General features: G+C 46.6%; 4 protein-coding genes across 6 annotated transcripts; 2 read left to right on the top strand and 2 right to left on the bottom strand.

The window, feature by feature from the left end:
* Positions 1–162: 162 nt before the first annotated feature.
* Positions 163–6,422, bottom strand: LOC117142245 (mitogen-activated protein kinase kinase kinase 15). The gene is made up of 10 exons (XM_033306097.1): positions 6,085–6,422; positions 5,820–6,014; positions 5,095–5,273; positions 3,808–4,705; positions 3,412–3,750; positions 2,539–3,341; positions 2,329–2,475; positions 1,112–2,011; positions 773–1,045; positions 163–708 (listed from the first exon to the last, which is right to left on the bottom strand). The coding sequence occupies exons 1-10, from the start codon at positions 6,214–6,216 to the stop codon at positions 471–473; spliced, it is 4,104 nt and encodes a 1,367-aa protein (XP_033161988.1). The 5' UTR covers positions 6,217–6,422; the 3' UTR covers positions 163–470.
* Positions 6,423–6,821: 399 nt separating this feature from the next.
* On the bottom strand, positions 6,822–8,393 carry LOC117145922 (short-chain specific acyl-CoA dehydrogenase, mitochondrial). 2 transcript variants are annotated; one of them, XM_033311782.1, is made up of 3 exons: positions 8,241–8,393; positions 7,944–8,179; positions 6,822–7,885 (listed from the first exon to the last, which is right to left on the bottom strand). In XM_033311782.1, the coding sequence occupies exons 2-3, from the start codon at positions 8,089–8,091 to the stop codon at positions 6,912–6,914; spliced, it is 1,122 nt and encodes a 373-aa protein (XP_033167673.1). In that variant the 5' UTR covers positions 8,092–8,179; positions 8,241–8,393; the 3' UTR covers positions 6,822–6,911. The 2 variants fall into 2 exon arrangements, with proteins under 2 accessions (XP_033167673.1, XP_033167671.1); XM_033311780.1 differs by having other exon boundaries at positions 7,944–8,153; positions 8,241–8,390.
* A 249-nt stretch (positions 8,394–8,642) lies between these two features.
* On the top strand, positions 8,643–10,161 carry LOC117145923. Its single transcript, XM_033311783.1, has 2 exons — positions 8,643–8,812; positions 8,872–10,161. Exons 1-2 carry the CDS (start codon positions 8,737–8,739, stop codon positions 9,942–9,944), a joined length of 1,149 nt encoding a protein of 382 aa, XP_033167674.1. The 5' UTR covers positions 8,643–8,736; the 3' UTR covers positions 9,945–10,161.
* Positions 10,162–10,897: 736 nt separating this feature from the next.
* LOC117145918 (probable multidrug resistance-associated protein lethal(2)03659) lies at positions 10,898–19,228 on the top strand. Of its 2 annotated transcripts, XM_033311778.1 has the most exons (10): positions 10,900–11,051; positions 11,703–11,868; positions 11,927–12,012; positions 14,198–14,357; positions 14,430–14,626; positions 14,696–14,877; positions 15,103–16,694; positions 16,751–17,244; positions 17,329–18,524; positions 18,591–19,228. In XM_033311778.1, exons 2-10 carry the CDS (start codon positions 11,792–11,794, stop codon positions 18,627–18,629), a joined length of 4,023 nt encoding a protein of 1,340 aa, XP_033167669.1. In that variant the 5' UTR covers positions 10,900–11,051; positions 11,703–11,791; the 3' UTR covers positions 18,630–19,228. The 2 variants fall into 2 exon arrangements, with proteins under 2 accessions (XP_033167668.1, XP_033167669.1); XM_033311777.1 differs by having other exon boundaries at positions 10,898–11,051; positions 17,329–19,228.
* Positions 19,229–19,358: the final 130 nt, after the last annotated feature.

Raw genomic sequence — 19,358 nt, forward strand, 5'->3', positions numbered from 1 at the left:
TTATCTTTCGCCTTTAAAGTTTGGAGAACCACAACAGATTTGCGTCCATGCTTATATAGAAGACTTTTCCGCACACTTTCGCGTCGCTCTTCGTTACTACGCAAGCTCCCGTCCACAGTGATTCAAAAGCTTGAACTCCTTTCCAGTTAATAAGAACTACCAATTTGTTTGCAAAGCACTTCACAATATATTATCTATTTCAGTTTTTGTTTTCTTTTTTTTTTTAAATTAAAGGCACTTATGTAAATTCCATTTTTATAAGTTAACATGCAATCGTTAAAACTGGACACACAGACAACGCCTTTTCGAACTCAAAGTTGAAAAGACACGAGTCAGCATGGGAGAACTTAACCCAGGGCTGCTGGAAACTCATTGAGCTGAGCCTCGCAGAGGTTAGTAGCACATGGAGAACATTAACAATTAATCAGTAGTATCTGTAAAGGCACAACTCAGAAAGCTTTCAACTCCAGTCACTCGCTGCACGAATCGTACTCGCTTTCGCTTTTCTTGATTTTCGTTTTGATGCCCGGCGTTCCGGGAGTGGTGGTTGTGGGTGATGGTAGCGTATTGTTGTTGTCAATAAGCGCAAAAGAGCTATTGCCTCCAATAGGTTTGTGGTAAGTGCTTGGTGGACTGTCCACACAATCGGACGAGGTGCACACACGTTCCTGTATAATGAGTTTCCACAAACGCACTTCGATGCCGACGCTGCAAAATACCAAAAGTTAGTTGAGCATGGATTAATATACTTTTCTGATAAGCTTCAACGCACCGCAGTCCCAGCCTCATGAGGTCCAGCTTTTCCATGTTATAGATAAAGTCGTCAAATGTGAAACCTTCATTCAGGATGAGCGTCTTTGAGAACTCGTCTATTTCCTGCTGGGTCAACCACTGCTCCAGCTGTTCGTCTATTTCGTGAAGACCAAAGTGATGCTTGTTTAGCTGCCTCCGGGGATTGCCCGCTATATTTGGACGGACTCCGGACGCTCCGCCCACACTGGTACTCATTCTATGGCACTTTTTGTTAAAGCCGTTTATTGTGCGTCTGTTGTGATAAAATGATAAATTATAAAGAAATTTATAATACCAAAAACCAAGTAGGTTTACCCACCTTAATCTCTTCCTGCCGCCCATGTAAATGTGAGCCAGCTCCTGACTGATATTATGCAGGGCCCTCATGCTCTGCCGCTGCTGCTCAAGGAGCTGGCGTTGCAGCTTCTGCTGATTGTCACGGATGTCTCTCAGAATGCGCGCGCACTCCATCGAACTGGACAGGGCATCCCCGCCCGATTCCGCAGGCGTTAGTCCCACGCCTTCGCGAGTATTGCTCGTGGGAAGCACCTTTTCCAGGCTCTGCTTTTCTTGGCTCTCGGTGGAACCCTTCTGCATTAGACTTGTACGCAAGCTCTCATCATCATTTCCAGACAGGTCCTTATCCGCCAGATTGGCGCCCAGTTCAGGAGAGAAAATCGTGACCGCCGCCTGGACGGCCCGCTTAACCAGATTATCCAATGCGAACATCCAATGAGGTTTGATGCAGTGGTACCGCAGTACGCAGACCACGGCGTCCTGAAAGGAGTACAGCGCCAAATGAAGATGGTCCAGAGCAACAGCGTCGTTGTTCAGCTTTTGTTTCAGCTCGTTGATAGTCGCTTCCAAATGCTTTTCGTTTTCGTTCATAATGTAGTCCCGCAGTCCTCGTATCAGCACCTCCAAATCGCTTTTCCTAATCGCAATCGAGTTCTGATCAGCGTCGACCTTCTTCAGCCAAATATCGCAGATCTTGGATTCGTCTAGTGCCAGCACCTTGGAAAGCGTTGTCCGCCGCTGCGAATCCTTTTTAAGCCTGTAAAAACCGTCAGTCTCGCTCGTCTCACTGATGCTCGTACGCAAGGACGGCGTGGAGGGTTCAATCTCTGGCGAGAGCAGAAATCCATGGGAATTTCGCCGTTCAAGCATAAACTGGTTGCTGGGCAGCTCGTCAATGTCCACCGAGGATGAATGCGTTATGCTGAAATAGGAAAAAGAAAGTACAATATAAAATTACGTTTATTTAACAATACATCGAGTGCCCTGCGCAGTATCAAAATCCGAGTGCGCATTTTCCAATCATTAAATATGCACTTAACTGATAGCAACAATCAATGAGTTAACTACACGATAATATAATAGTAGACGTTATGGGAAAATATAGAGAAGCACGGAAAAAGGTTTATATACATTCAAATTAGCAAAATACAAATGATAATTTTTTAACAGATAAGATAACCTCTGCTTGTAATTGAGGAAGGTCAAACATGATAAGAATAGTCGCAGCGTTTAACTTACTCCAATTCCGGCGTTGTGGGCGTATTGCAGGTTGTGTTGTAGCTCAGCGGCGGTGTGGTTTTGTGCACGAACCGATCAGCCGGCACCGAAATACTGCGTCCGAACTCAGTATTGATGGGCAGGGCTGGGCGCACCTTGCGGGGTTTACTTATTGGGAAAATTAAAAGTGCAATTAGAAAGGGATTAGGCACAACAATTAAGCAAACTCACTCTTGTAAGAAGGGATCTTCCAGGAGCTGCGAGGCGGAGGGTCTGTCCATCACGCTGATGGCGAAGCAACGCAGAATAAAGTTCTTTGCGTTGGCGGACAGCTCCTCGGGTATGTTCGGATGCTTCTTGTGGAAGCCCACCTTAAACATGGCCGCATGGGCGCTACCCAGCTCGATGAACGGTGGCTTGCCCGTGGCCATCTCAACGTTTGTGCATCCAAAGGACCAGATGTCAGCCGCCGGGCCATAGCCGCGCACTCCCTGGTCAATCACCTCCGGCGCCATGTACTGCAAGGTGCCCGTAAAGGTCTCCGTCATCGGGTTGATGCGGGCCAGCCGCTTGGAGGTGCCGAAATCAGAGATCTTCACCACGCCGCTATACGTGTTAACCAGCACGTTGTCACCCTTAATATCGCGATGAACAATGTCCTGCTCGTGAAGGTACTTTAGCCCCTCGAGTATCTGCTTGGAGTAGAAGGCCATGGTGGACTCGTTGTCCTTGAGCGGACCCCATTTGGTCTCCAAGAGGTCGGATAGCGAGCCTCCCGGCACCTGCTCCATGAAGATCTTGAAGAAGCCGTTCTCCGAGCACGATCCCAAGTAGCGAACTATGTTGCGATGGCGCAGCTGAGAGTGTAACTTAATCTCCTCGTGCAGTGGCTGCACATCCTGCGAGTTCTTTTCCGGCACCTCCTTGATGGCGATTCGCACCTGTGTCTGCTTGTCCCTAGCGGCGTACACGGTTCCATAAGTGCCTTTGCCCAGCACCATTTTGCGATTCTGCTCATCGTAGTCGTACTCGTACTGCAATTAATAGTAGTTAGCAAAAGTGGCCGGGAAATACATATATATGTATGAATAATAAATAACTCACCTCGATATTAGCGTCATCATTGCTGAGATTGACAAACACCACCTGATCTGCGGTCATCTCCAGGATCATATCGTAGAACTTTTGTCGTCGTTCAGTGGAGGGAAAATATATTTGAAAATCATCTGAGTTGTGATGGACGTACAAGTAGGCACAACGATCATCCCGCTTGTAAAGGCTGACGGACTTGATCTTCGATGCCACGAAAAGGAAGTCGTGGATTTTCTTACACGCATTCTTTGCGTGAGCCAGACAGATGTTCACAATCTGAATGGACTTCTCATCCGCATCCATGTTTATAGTCACATAACTGGGCATATAAATCTTCTGCGGCTCGAGGATCTGAAATTTGTTTTTGAGTTAACAATAAAGCTTAAACTATAGATCAGAGGTACCAACCAGAATCGGGAAGCGAATGCTGTTCTTAACCTCCTCGGTGTTGGTGGCTTCCAGAAAGAAATCCATCCAGAACTGGAACACCTGCTCCTCGATGGGCGGCTGGCGCTCCTCGGGCTTCTTTCGAAACCGATGTATAAGAGAGATATTTCCGATGGTGGACTTCAGATACCAGTTGGGTGGCTTTAGCTTGAACATGCACTCGGCAGCTTGAATCGCCTTGGCGTAGTCCTTGGCCAAAACGGAGATCTCGAAGAAGGTGGCCACATCCCAATACTCACTCAGCGAAGATAGGCTGCCCTTTTTACCGATTAAATTGTTCAAGGTCATGCCGATGTGCTGCAACTCCTCCGTATTGGTAAACTCCTTGCCCTCGATAACCAGAAGAGTGGCCAGATTGATGCCTGCATACTCATTGGGCTGCACCTCAAAGCTTTGGCGGTACCACTTGATGGCGTGCGCCAAACTGGTGGCGTCCGTGTAATCGGATTCCACGAAGATGTCCTTGTAGATGCGGCCGCACAGACACAGCATGTCCGGAAAGTGGTTCTCCTTCTTTTCCAGCGCCTTTAGCGAAGATTCCAGAGCCTTTTCACGGTCTCCTTTCCGATTTCTACGGTTCAGGGCGAAGGCGTACAGGAAACTCATGTTGCCCGTCTCCACGTACTTCCGGGTGTTGGGTATGTTCTTCAGGTCATTGACCAGCCGCACCATGGCATCGTAGTCCTGCACATCCCTCAGCGAGCACATGAAGCTGTGTACCACTTCGCCGGACAGGACATGCGGGTCGTCCAGCCGCTTTCGCATCTCGTGCAAGATACTCTGCAGCTTGGCGCCGTTGGTGGCGTACGTGTCCCGCGCCGTTCGCATGTCACTCAGAAATTTCTCACGCATGTGGGCTCTGTAAATAACCGAAAATAGCTTCGTTTAGTTTGTAGGTACATAAATAATGCATAATAGGAACAGTGTTTCGTGCTCTGGCTGAAAGACTAATTAACTTAGCATCTATCTGGAACACCAAATTAAAGATTTGATTTCGCAGTAGCTTCAATTCAATTCAAATTGAAAGGACCATCATGAAACTATAAAGAGACTTTAGAATTTTCAGCGATTAATGATATTTTATATGCAATTCCAAGGCCAACACAATAAATCGGTCTGATTCATCTTAGATGCAGGGCGTGACTTATGCAGCTAATTTGCCGCAGGGGATGTTATAAATAGTGTTCCGATATGCAATCACCGTGCATGACTTACTGCAAAGGGCACTCCCCCCAAGATTGTACTCACTTCGACTGGATCTCCACATCTTGCAGCTTCCGCTTGAGGCGCCACTGCAATGTGGGCACTCGTCCTTCGGCATTGGGTTCCTTGCTGTTGTTGCCGCTGTTGGGCTGGCTGGTCAGGTGGCAGGAATTGGTCTCCGCATTCCGCTTGTAGCTGAGAAACAGGTAGTTGGCACACGAGAGCTGCAAGGGGAGTAGAGTGTACCTAATTTAGTGACCGCCACTGTGAATGCAGGCCACGCTGCGTTGGTGTACGCCGCGCTGTAAGTGTGTGCGTGTCTCTTTGAGTGTTTGCGTGGGCGTGCTCGCATTTGTTATTGTTATTGGGCCAATGCTTTTGTTGCTTTATGGCCGCAGCCAAAACAAAAATAACGAAAACGATTCGACGGAAATACAGTCGAACTTCCATAGTTCAAATTATTCTCTGCCATATGGAAAAGAGATTTTAGTTTTTGACCTCTTTTTCTTTTTCAATTTGCAAAAGCAACACTAGAATCATTTTTAGATATTTTTCAGAAAAAAATGTGTCTAAGCACCTAGGTTAGAAACTTGGAATGAAGTTAGTTCGCGTTGTGGAAGCTCGACTGTAGAAAGATCAGCAAGAGCAACTAGTCCAGGAGTCCACGCTGTTGCTGGTCATAGCATTTATCTTATCGGAAGCGGATTCCCGATCACGCCCGCAGATGTTTGGTCAGGCACGCCTGGCCATGTAAACATTTCCGAACGCACCTTGAGACTGAGCGTCTGCTTCGAATCGATGTCGTTGTAGGTGAGGATGTTCTCCTTCATCCCGAAGCTCTCCCTCACGCCGTAGTGATAGGAGAGCGGTCGTTGCTGGGTGAGGATGCTTAGGTCAATGATGGCCACATCGGCGTTGTAGAACGTCTCCAGCACATTCGTCTCACCGAAGTCCAGGCGCTCAAACTGCAAGGATGCCAATTGGGGGACGTAAGTCAAATCACCCATATGCCATTGTATAACCGGGCTGGCGCACCTGAACCCGCTGAAAGTTGGCGCCCGCCGACTGCACCGCCTGCTTGATCTCCTCCAGCGCACACTGGCGATCATCCAGATGGTCGCCCACCGCCGTATCCATTACACACACCACATCCATCGCTGTTTCCATTGCAGCTATTCTTGGCACTTTTCTGCTCTTGGACGGATTTCGCGCACTTCGCGCGATTTCTGCACTTTCTAGACGGCCGACGCGCGCAGCTCAGTGGCAAAAACGTTCATTACCACGTTGCTGCTGCACTTGCATCGCGTTAATTACCGCGTAACGAATAATTATCAAATAAATAAAGAAACTTTTTTGCTTTTGCTGTGTGACCGTTCCACAGCTAGCAGCAATATACCGAACGGAGCCACAAATATACCACAGAATATATGCTAACCGGGAAAGACTTGCTGCAGTTTTGGCGCCAAGTTCACACTTTTTGAGTCGTTTAAAATTTGGTTTAAAAGATATAATGCATTAAGCATATAAAATAATAAGATTTGTTTATAAATATATTTTGAAAGCACTTTAAGTTCATTATTTTAATTAATTTATAAATATGCAACGTGTAAAAAGTACTTAGGAGTTTAAATTTTTGTACTTTGTTTTTTGAACGAAGAAGATTTATAAATTGTTTGTTTGATTTCTAAGGAATTTAACTATTGTAAGTGGGTTGTTTACCGATTTTTATATATTAAAAACAATTATACAACTTAATAGAAATAGCACAATAATAATAGTATATTAAAAACGTTCTTTATTAAACGTACACACACAAGTACACATTACAATGTTGATGATAGTACGGATATATAACTTTGATCTTAACTAGCATACTCCTTGAGAATGGAGCCCGCGATAACCAGTCGCTGGATTTCCGAGGTGCCCTCGTAGATCTCAGTGATGCGGGCGTCCCTGTAGTGACGCTCGGCCGCCATGTCGGTCACGTAGCCCATTCCGCCCAGGATCTGGATGCACTGGTGGGAGCACAAGGTGGCCGCCTCCGAGGCAGCCAGCTTGGCCATGGCAGCTTCTTTGGTGTAGGGCTGCTTTTGGTCCTTCAGCCAGGCGGCGCGCCAGGTGAGCAGACGTGCCGACTCCATGGCCAACGACATGTCCGCGATCTTTTGCTGGATGGACTGGAGCTTGGCAATGGGCTTGCCGAAGGCCTGTCGCTTCTGGGCGTAGTCCACGGCCAGTTCCAAGGCAGCCTGACCAATGCCGAGTGCCTGGCCAGCGATTCCTATGCGGCCGGCGTCCAGCGTCTGCATGGCAATCTTGAAACCGAAGCCCGGCTCGCCCAGCATGTTCTCCTTGGGAACCACGCAGTCCTCGAAAATTAGCTGGCACGTCGAGGATCCTCGAATGCCCAGCTTATCCTCCTTCTTGCCCAGGGAGAAGCCCTTGGTAGCCTTGGGCACAATGAATGCGGAGATGCCCTTGTGCTTCAGCTGCTTGTTGGTGGTTGCGAACACAATGGCTGCCTCCGCCTCAAAGGCATTGGTGATCCAGGCCTTCGTGCCATTCAGCACAAAGTGATCGCCCTTATCGGTGGCTATTGTGGAAGCAGCTCCAGCATCGGATCCGTTTCCAGGCTCAGAGAGCGCGAAGCAGCCCACTCGTTCGCCGGTGGTAAACGGGGTGATGTAGTCCTTCTTCTGGGCATCGTTTCCGAAGGAGAGAAGTGGTCCCAGATACAGGGAGTTGTTCACCGACATGATGACGCCAGCAGAGGCACATCCCCTTGAGATTTCCTCCATGGCAATGGCGTAGGCCACATAATCCAGTCCAGTGCCGCCTGATTAGCAACAAAGAGATACTATAAGGAGAGCTGATGTAGTCGTAATATCAATTACCCAGTTCCTCGGGAATCGCTACTGCCATCACGCCCAGTTCTCCCATCTGGCGGATCTGTTTCTCTGGATACAGGTGCTCCCGATCGAACTTGGCTGCGTTTCCACTGAGCTCATTGTTGGCAAAGTCCCGGCAGGACTTCTGCAGCATCTGGTGGGTCTCCGAAAGCGCCGACAATGAGGCAATTTGCCGAGCATTTAAAGATCTGCGGGCTGAACAGCAATATCTGCTTTAGGATCTTGCTTATAGAGAACTTTTAAATGGCTGGGGCTCAAAGTCCACACATTAGTTGGTCTTACCTATGCTTAACGAGCGGGTGAGTACAGATTGCATGTTTGTGTGGGATTGCTTCTTACTACTATTAATTAAATATATTGCATAAAAGACGGATAAAATGTTATTTAAAAAAAACTCGACTATTATAAAAAATTAAAAATTGACAGTGTGACCAGAGGCGGTCAACGGCTGCATCTGCATGTAACAAGTGGTTCTTACAGGGTGACTTTTGTCCCGAAATTAACAGCTCTTTCTTTTACTAATTATAAATTAAAAATTGCTAATTGCTAACATATATATAAGCTAATGATATTTCTGTGTACTTTTAAAATGAAATATACATAATGCGTAAAGTGCACTGAAATAAGATAAAACATGCCGCCTGAAAAATACTAAATTCCTAAATTCGTAAATTCGAGCGGGCAATCTACATTTTCCAGCTTGATAATGTTGGTACCATCAAATAATTGTTGATTTGTTAAGTTATTATTACAAAATCGCTGACGAAAAGAGGCAAATATGTCGCAGACATGCCAGGGAACGGAAACCCTGACGATAGAGGCTCTAGATTTCATCTACGAGAACGAAATGGAATGTGAGTACCGAAGAATACCTAAATGCCGGTTGAACTAAGATTGATTCCGCATTTTACAGACTTGCACCTCAAACAAGCGCCCAAAAAGGAGGAGCAAGCCAAGGCTGTAAAGATAAAGCGACTGACTTGCAACATAAACGGCTGCACTTACTCCACGGACCGGAGGAGAGACTTGAGGCGCCACAGGCGGTCGCAGAAGCACATGCTGCTGGAGTCCTACTCTGACTCCGAGTCCGAGGTGGAATCGTCGCTGTTCTCGTGCAACGTCTGCGGCTACAAGACCGCCAAGCGGTATTGCTTTGACCGGCACAAGGAGTCGCGGCGCCACATCATGAAGGAGCAGGAGGAGTGCGAGAAGCTGATGGACGAGGCGGAGAGGGCGGAACAGCCGGTAAAACGCATGAAAAGAGTGGAGGAGCCATCGCCCTCGGATGCGGAGGAAACACGATACGCAAAAGACATCCTGCACACGTGCACGCCATGTGACTACAGCACCACTCGAAAATCTCAACTCAAGATGCAAGCAAAAAGCCAGGCGCAAATTGAGGTTGTGCAAAGCCAGTTGATGCGGAATGAATACATACAGTATCTGCCCCACGAGCAGGAACAGATGGTTGAACTATCTTTGGAGTCTGGGGAGACCGAGGACGAATACCTCGCCTACAAGAAAGAGTTCAGCTCCACCATGGAGTGCAAGCCCTGCGAATACAGAACGGCCAGGAGATTCTGCTTCGTTCGCCACATGCGATCGGAAAGGCACCTGGCCAAGATTCAAGCTGAACTTGATGGCCTGGAGGAAACTGAAGCTCTTGAGCCGGTAGATTACTTGGAAGCGGAAAATGAGCTGGAAGAGATTGATCAGAGAGAGGATAGAACGGTTGTGGAGGTGCTTGATATGCATGCTATGGAAGAGTCAGATATTGTGGAGGATATACAGTTCCTAGAGGAGCCAAACGGACTGGAAGAGATCGACAATCTAGTGGAGATCGACGGGGTGGTTCAAATAGAGCCCAGCTTCGAAGTGATAGAATATACAACTGCCGAAGAAAACGTTTACGAGGAGATCGTGTACCTGACCACCGAAGACAGTCCGGAGGATATTTCCTACTTTATCGCGCTGGACAATGAATAGATTTGCCATTTTCTCAACACTTGGTACTTTTACTTAGGTCGAAAGCCACCGAATGGTTAAATTACAATCAATGCAATGACCAAACTTTAGATATTATTGAACTTTACAAAAGTTGTTGACACTTGATAAGCCAAAAATTCTCGAATTGTTAAAGTTCTAAGAAACATTTAAAATGAAAAGAATTGAAGAGCTACGAAAAGGTTTCGTAAATATATTTTTTGTTACTAAGAATAAAGTATTTTGATTTTGAAATTGGAGAATTTTGAGTATTATTAATGTTATATGTACATATGTATGTTATGTTATCTTTGGAATTGTGTCGAAGTTTTGATGCTGCACAGCACTACAAATTTTGTACAGTTAAAAATTGCTTATACCAATTTTCAAGCACTGAACAGCTTTATTGTTTTTAGTATAATTAAAGGCTTCCACGGAAAAAGTATTGAAGCGGAATAGTTTCTTATTTTAAATAGTTTAAGCATCAATCAAACTCATCAATTCGCGTGCGAGTGCGAATACTTTTGCTCGCCACTGTGCATCTGGCAGTTTTCCGTTCTGGTTTTGACAGCCCGCTTTTCATCTCTGCGCAGATTCGACGCGCACGCACTGGAACTTGTTTAACGTTTTTATGTTTTTCACTGCACAACTTTGTAAAATCAGCACACGATATTTAAATCAGCGCACAATTATTTCCGTGTGTCCTGCGGGAGGGGAAGGACACGTTCACATTCATCAGCACGGAGCAGAGGAAGAGCACCCCAGTAGGAGTCCCGTTTGTTGTCCTATTGATTTGCCCCCACTTTTTGGAGTTTTTCGTTGTTCCTTGCACACCATTTTCGGCATCCACCGCCACCGCCCCCGCTGCGCCCACGAAAGACAGGTAAAAACAAAGTGCAAGTGCTCCCAGTGTAAATATAAACAAAAGAGGTGAGATGTGATAACGCTCGCTCTCTTTTTCTCTCTCTTCGGCGATCTCTCGATAATGCCGCGTGCACTGGTGTGCGTGGGTGTTCATCCAGTCGCCTATATAAAGGGCCGTTCATTCACGGCGAGCCCATTAAGTTTTAACGAGAAGCTGCCGCCGGATCCGCCAGGTGTAAAAGTACCGTGAGTCTTCGCCTCTAGGATTTTCCCATTTGTAAAAAGTGACGCGTGTGGAAAGCTAGTGACTGTGGTATCACTTACAGGAAGTTGTAAAAAACTAGTGCCATAAAAGTGATCTGAGCCAGTAAAAGTCTTAGATTATTGGCTACACAACAGCAAAATACAAACTTATCTAAAAAGGATACACATTGAATTAAATAAAGTGCATTTAGACAAATTTGGATATTTCAAAAAGAAATCCTCGAAACTAACAATTGAATTCAGCAAAAATAGTTTTCATATTTGTTTTGAAAATATTTCTAAATATTTATTTAATATGTGTAACCCTGTAGAACGGGATAAGTATGTCAAAATCATTTGTAATATCGATGTGCATTAATTTGTATTTGATATTTGAATCCTATAACTGTCAGAAACCAGGAATTGAATTTAAACTTATGCGCTACAATTGTATTTAAAACAAACATTTATGGGTCAAGTTTACCACTTTGCTTTTATCGCTGCCAAACAAACCGCTCGTGAAAAGTGCTCAAATAATAAAAGAACCAAAAAGAGCGCAATCATCATGCGTCCACAATCTTTAGATTTGCCGTATTAAGTGGCAGCCGATTGGGATAGGAACTCATAATAGTTTTAGTTGTAATCCCATTACAGCGGCACCTGTACAGGATACACGTACACCCCGACCAATGACCTGGCACCTGAAGCTAGGAAATCGATAGAATTAGACCAAACCGACCAAGATGCAGTCAATGAAAGCCGATGAACTGCCGGAGAATCCGCGCGAGAAGTCCAACATCTTCTCATCCCTGATGTTCTGGTAAGTTTGCGCACCCGAATCCCATAGAATCCAATCTAATTCGTAATGCCATCCTCAGCTTTGCCATGCCCACATTCTTTAAGGGACGCAAAAAGACACTGGATGAGAATGATTTGTACCGCGCCCTACAGGAGCACAGATCAGGTGAGTTCTGGTAGGATATGGCCAAAGTTCTCGGTGCGAGAGTACCACAAATGAATCGCCCACATACCTTGCATAATAAATGGGCTCGAATTCGGGGCAAGATAATTTATGGACATATCTGCGGACCAGTCGATAAGCAAATTAATTGAATTATTATAAAGAAATCGGCCGACGCGTCAGATAAGCTGATTTAAAGTCAAGGAGTTTTGAATGAGAGAAGAATTTCTTATCAGCACTTACCCAGATTAAGCCATACGTGACGTCATGTGGCAATAGATTGGGTTTTACTAGGTGACCACATCTGGCCATGTATTATCTATTAGTCACCTAGTAAAAGTGCTTTACACCATGGACAGGCCAGTTCCATTCCTTGTGGCAATCATGAGTGGATTTTCGATTTCATCGCCCTTTGCCCAGCTGTTTGGAGTGCTTCCTGGTGGAGATGGGCATTAGTCGCGTGTGAAATCCCTGGGTGCCCGAAGTGTCTCGAATGCTTCCTTGCACCCGCCCCCACTCCACCTGCATGGAGTATATAATTTATATAATCAACTAAACCGCATATTTACCACACTATCTCCGGCATTCAGACACCACCCGAATGAAGTGCGAAGTGCCAGGGAGACACTTCAAGGCACCCGACGATTACGATTAGATAGGGTTTAGCATGCGCCCACTCTTTGTGGTTGTAAAGCCTTTCGGTTATTCCGCCGATTCGAAGGATCAGCGAGCATTGAAGGGCTCTTCTCTAAAGGGGAAGTTTAGATTAGATATCTGCACTGGCCCATTGCTGCTTGCACCATATATGTTTGTACATACCACTATTTCATTGAGATCATTTGGCGGAACTACGGCCGAGTCTAATCCGGACGATAAGATAGCCCTTGGATACGCGCTTTCTGCACCATCACTCATTATCATTGAATTATACGATCGGCGGAGATAGCGGTATCCAATCTGGCACTTTTAGACCTTTGATTTCCTCGCACAAAAACTTTCGAGCAGCCCCGAAAAGTGACAAACGTGATATCTTTGACAACGTCCGCTGGCCACAATTAATTGAATTTACTGCCCAACATAGTTGATAACGCCTTTTCAACACCCCCGATATTGCACGCAATTAGGCACTCAGGCTTATTTACTTACTTATTATAAATGGGCTCCAAAAGATACAGTATTGAGTGCGGATCGTGCCAAAGGGGAGGGGCTTATGCAATGCCAACCATAATGGCTCATATCTGGCCAAATATGCGCAGATGATGAGAACCATATCTAATGCGAGAGGCTTTTGTTTTGCAATTCCCAATCGGTGTGCAATCTAAGGCCACTCGAGCCACACATATGCCTTGCGGAAGTGCCGGAATCTGAATCCCCATATGGAGGGTAGTTGGCTAGGAAATCTGCCCGTCGATAAGATCGATTGGAGGCAATGCAGCTGGTCGGGATTTGCTTTGTTGCCAGCCATAATTCACACTTAAAGCAAAGCACTAGAATGACAATTTACTGGATTTATTGGCCGCGGTTACGGTCCAATTGATAGCCATTCCTACTGCCCATTAAGGCCCTCAAATACAGAAGCTAGCGATCGATAAGCACTATTGTTTATTCCCGGACATGGCATTCCCATGAATAATATTCTATAATCGATTGTTTTTCATTTAGTTAAGATGCATTTCAAATTAGCTTAAACCCAATGAAATCTTGAATTGTAATGCCATATTAGGCCTTTTAAACTTTAGATAAAGAGATGTCTATCATTCAGCAGATAACATATACTTTACGGCGGTCGGTATGATAATCTGATTATCATTCATATTTTCCAACTTGACAATTTGAAGGGTTTATACAATGATAAGTTCGTAACATAGTCAATTTAAATGATGATAAGCTCAAAAATAGATCTGGCATATATGTATGTATTGTCATATGCCTGAGTGCTCGTACAAAAAGATGAGTGAAAAATCAATACATTTTTTTTATTGCCGGGATGAGTAAATATTGAAAACTGCATTACTTACAAGAGCAACTTAATGGGTGTTTATACTTTGGAGGCTTCTTTAAACACCAAAGTGCCATCTGCCAATTATATGCCAACATGGCTCGTTAGTCAGTCAGGATAAATATGTACAGTACAACATGTCCGCGGGTGGAGTGCACCTGGTTGATATCTCAATGCCTTTGTTTCCAGATCACCTGGGCAGCAAGCTGAGCGAGGCGTGGGAGAAGGAGGTCGAGAAGAAGCGCAAAAAGAAGAAGACCCCCAGCCTGCTGAAGGCCTCGATGAACGTGTTTGGCTGGCGCCTGGCCGGTCTAGGCCTGGTCCTCTTCATCTTGGAGATCGGTTTCCGGTAAGCTGCCTGCGCCACGCCCAACACCCGACAGCCGGCTGATTTATAACCCGTAACCCATACTCTTCTCAGAGTCACCCAGCCGCTGTTCCTGGGCGGTCTGGTGGCCTACTATGCGGACGCGAGCAACCAGGAAGGCGATAACCAGACGAAGGCATACCTCTACGCCCTGGGCGTGATCTTGACAAGCGCCTGCAACGTGCTCTTCATGCATCCCTACATGCTGGGCATGTTCCACATCGGCATGAAGGCCAGAATAGCCATGACAAGTGAGTTGGGATGGGGATGGGGATGGGGATGGCTCCCTTTGTGACACATGAATAACGATCGCCCTGCAGGCATGATATATCGGAAGGCGCTGCGCTTGAGTCGAACGGCGCTGGGCGATACCACAATTGGTCAGGTGGTCAATCTCATCTCGAACGATGTGGGCCGGCTGGACGTCTCGGTCATCCACATGAACTATTTATGGCTGGGTCCGGTGGAGATTGGCATTATCACGTACCTCATGTACAGGGAGGTATGTAATCACAGATAGTTAGGATTGCTGTTGAAATCATAATTAAGTTAAGTTGTTTGCTTACTTTTTCATTTTGTAATTATTTTATTTATATATATCTTAGATTAGATCTAAATACAAAAGGTTTCTCAAATTCCTGAGAGAGATCTTTTGAGTTTAGTAGATTTTAATATCTAAATATGAATCTTTTGAAAGTCAGCCTAGTAACATCCACTTATCCCACAGATTGGTATCTCCGCCTTCTTCGGCGTGGCGGTGATGTTGCTGTTTATACCCCTGCAAGCCTATCTGGGCAAGAAGACCTCCGTGCTGCGATTGAAAACGGCTCTGCGGACGGATGAGCGTGTGCGCATGATGAACGAGATCATTTCGGGCATACAGGTGATCAAGATGTACGCGTGGGAGATTCCCTTCAGCAAGATGATCAACTATGTGCGCACCAAGGAGATGAACGCCATCCGCAACGTGAACTACATCCGAGGCACGCTGCAAAGTTTCATCATGTTCGTAACGAGGATATCGGTGTTCGTGAGCTTGGTGGGATTCGTGCTGCTTGGAAAGCTTCTGACCGCCGAGAAGGCCTTCGTGATCACCGCCTACTACAATATCCTGCGTAACACCATGACCGTCTACTTCCCCATGGGAATATCCCAGTTTGCTGAGCTCTTGGTCTCGATCCGCCGTATCCAGACTTTCATGCTGCACGAAGAGACAAAGGTGCGTGACAAGTCGGAGGACCTGGACGAGCAGAAGCTGGGCAAGGCGGGTCTAATTGCTGAACCCACAGTGGCCCAGACCACTGGTGTACTGAAGCCAAGCAGTCGTCGCACCAGCGAAGCGGAGCACAGTATCGTCATAAGCAAGCTGAAGGCCAAGTGGGATCAGAAGAGCACGGACAACACGCTGGACAACATTTCGCTAAAGTTCAAGCCGCGTCAACTTGTGGCCGTCATTGGGCCAGTGGGCTCCGGAAAATCCAGCTTGATTCAGGCTGTGCTGGGAGAACTGAATCCCGATTCTGGTTCGGTCAAAGTCAACGGCACTCTCTCGTACGCCTCCCAGGAGCCTTGGCTCTTTACCGGCACTGTGCGCCAGAACATCCTCTTCGGACTGCCTATGGACAAGCATCGCTACCGCACTGTGGTCAAAAGGTGCGCCCTGGAGCGGGACTTCGAGCTGTTGCCCTATGCTGACAAGACTATTGTGGGCGAGAGAGGAGCATCTCTCTCCGGAGGACAGAAGGCGCGTATCAGTTTGGCCAGAGCTGTTTACCGGAAGGCTGACATCTACCTGTTGGACGATCCCCTTAGTGCCGTGGACACCCATGTCGGACGTCATTTGTTCGATCAGTGCATGCGTGGATTCCTGCGCGAGGAAATCGTACTGCTTGTGACCCATCAACTGCAGTTCTTGGAACAGGCCGATGTTATTGTGATCATGGACAAGGGCAAGATCAGCGCTATGGGCACCTACGAGTCCATGGCCAAGAGCGGTCTGGACTTCGCGCAGATGCTGACAGATCCCAGCAAGAAGGATGAGGGTGCCGGCGATGCCCCAGACAAGAAGAGCCTCTCGCGGCAGAACAGTAAATTGCGGGACCGACACGGCAGCATCTCCTCCATGGAATCTGCTGCCGAATCCTTGGCGGCGGAGTCTCCCATGCAGACGCAGGAAAGCCGCGTCGAGGGACGCATAGGAATGAAGCTATACAAGAAGTACTTTGGCGCGAATGGATACGGACTGTTTATCGTATTTGCGTTCTTCTGCATTGGTGCCCAGGTGCTGGCCTCTGGTGGTGATATCTTCCTGTCCTACTGGTAAGTTAGATACCCGAAAGATAAGGATTTTCCTAACCGTTTGATTGCTTATCTAGGGTGAACAAAAATGGTGAAGCGGAGCGTGACACGTTTATGGCCAGATTGAGACGCGCTTTCCCCGAAACCCGCATTAACGCCGATACCGATCCTGTGGACATCTACTACTTCACCGGCATCAATGTGTCTGTGATCATTTTCTCGCTGGTGCGGAGCATGCTCTTCTTCTACCTGGCAATGCGAAGTTCCACGACCCTGCACAACACCATGTTCCAAGGTGTGACCCGAGCGGCGATGCACTTCTTCAACACCAACCCCTCCGGACGCATCCTCAACCGCTTCTCCAAGGACTTGGGTCAAGTGGACGAGATTCTTCCCTCCGTGATGATGGACGTAATGCAGATCTTCCTCGCCATTGTGGGCATCGTAGTCGTCCTGTGTATCGTTAACGTTTGGTACATCCTGGCCACGGTGTTCCTTGTAATTGTTTTCTACCTCCTGCGCGTCTTCTATCTGAGCACATCCCGAGACGTAAAGCGACTAGAAGCTGTCAGTAAGTGGATTTGATATTATACCTAGTGCACTTACGATTTTAGTTCAATCACATTTATTAAATCAATATTTTTTATACCAACAGCACGATCCCCCATTTACTCTCACTTGAGTGCTTCCCTTAATGGCCTGGCCACCATCCGAGCGTTTGGAGCGCAGAAGGAACTGATTGCCGAATTCGACAACTACCAGGATATGCACAGCTCAGGTTACTATATGTTCCTTGCCACGAGTCGAGCCTTTGGATACTGGCTGGACTGCGTTTGTGTTGTCTACATCGCTGTTATCACATTGAGCTTCTTCCTCTTCTCCCCGGAGAACGGAGGTGACGTCGGTCTGGCCATAACACAAGCCATGGGCATGACCGGTATGGTCCAGTGGGGAATGAGACAATCGGCCGAGCTGGAAAATACAATGACGGCAGTGGAGAGAGTGGTGGAATACGAGGATCTTGAACCGGAGGGTGACTTCGAGTCCAAGCCAAATAAGAAGCCGCCAAAGGATTGGCCAGAGGATGGAAAGATCGTGTTCGACGACCTTTCGCTGAAGTACTTCCCCGACAAGGCGGCCGACTACGTGCTCCGATCCCTGAACATTGCTATCGAGGGTTGCGAAAAGGTGGGCATTGTGGGACGCACTGGTGCCGGCAAATCTTCGCTGATCAACGCTCTGTTCCGTCTGTCCTACAACGAGGGAGCCATCCTGATCGACAGGCGCGACACTAACGACCTGGGACTGCACGATCTGCGCAGCAAGATCTCCATTATTCCTCAGGAGCCGGTGCTGTTTTCGGGCACCATGCGTTACAATCTGGATCCTTTCGACGAGTATAGCGACGCCAAGCTGTGGGAGTCTCTGGAGGAGGTTAAGCTTAAGCATGTGGTAGCTGATCTTCCCAGTGGCTTGCAGAGCAAGATATCCGAAGGCGGCACCAACTTCAGCGTGGGACAGCGCCAGCTGGTGTGTCTAGCTAGAGCCATTCTACGAGAGAATCGTATTCTGGTGATGGACGAGGCAACGGCTAACGTGGATCCGCAAACGGATGCTCTTATCCAGACGACGATTAGGAACAAATTTAAGGACTGCACGGTGCTCACGATTGCCCATCGTTTGCATACGGTTATGGACTCGGACAAGGTGCTGGTAATGGACGCAGGAAAAGCGGTGGAGTTCGGATCTCCGTTCGAGCTGCTCACAACCAGCGAGAAGAAGGTGTTCCACAGCATGGTGAAGCAGACGGGAGACTCCACTTTCGATGCCCTGCTGAAGGTTGCCCAAAAGGTGGGATTGCGTTTAAAGATTCAATGTAACTTGTCCACATGCCTAAGCTCATTGTCTTCCTTTCAGGCCCATGATGACAACCTGCGGCTCAAGAAGGATTCTTGACATTTCGCCGTTCCGAAGGCTTTTAAAGACTACATACTTAAGATACTGGAACCAATTACGAATCATCCGGCGGCCAATGCGGGCATTCAAAAGACCTTCCTCTTTGCGGAGGCCTCCAAGCAGAAGTTGTTAGGATAGCAAACCATCAGCGGCGCCAGCAGACATCACCACTGAGCTGCCGCTGAGGAACTTTTTACAATACGTGTACAAATCAAAATAATTGTTAGTCAGGTGTATAAAACTAGGAAACTGAAGGGAAATCAAACAGCAAGGAGCGTAGGGAGTAAATGTTTTTGTACCTTAAAAAAAAGAAAGATTGATATAAAATGCAAATTGTGCAATAATTAATTTTAGCTGAACTTTGTGCATTGGCCTTCAAAAGGTCGCATTGCATTTGTATTATGTGTTCCAGTAAAACGACAATAACAACCTTAATGAAAAAAAAACCCAATGAAAAACCCCAAAAAAAGAAAAAACTAAAAGAGAATTCTATGAAATGTTACGCCTAGTATAAATATATGAGTGTTTTTATAGTAATTTATTAATGTACAGGTATACAATAAATGTAACAGCTCGGTTGGTTCTTTTGTTAAAACGTTTTTATTTGTTTTATTTCATTATATCGACTTAGCGACTTACATTTGCCCACTGCTATATACACTAAGAGATTGTACGCATTTAAAGTATCTTCCATTAGCTGCAAGGCCCTCACTATAATTATTGTAAATA

Source organism: Drosophila mauritiana, chromosome 3R (genome assembly GCF_004382145.1).
Source record: "Drosophila mauritiana strain mau12 chromosome 3R, ASM438214v1, whole genome shotgun sequence".
In the NCBI taxonomy this organism is placed as follows: domain Eukaryota; kingdom Metazoa; phylum Arthropoda; class Insecta; order Diptera; family Drosophilidae; genus Drosophila; species Drosophila mauritiana.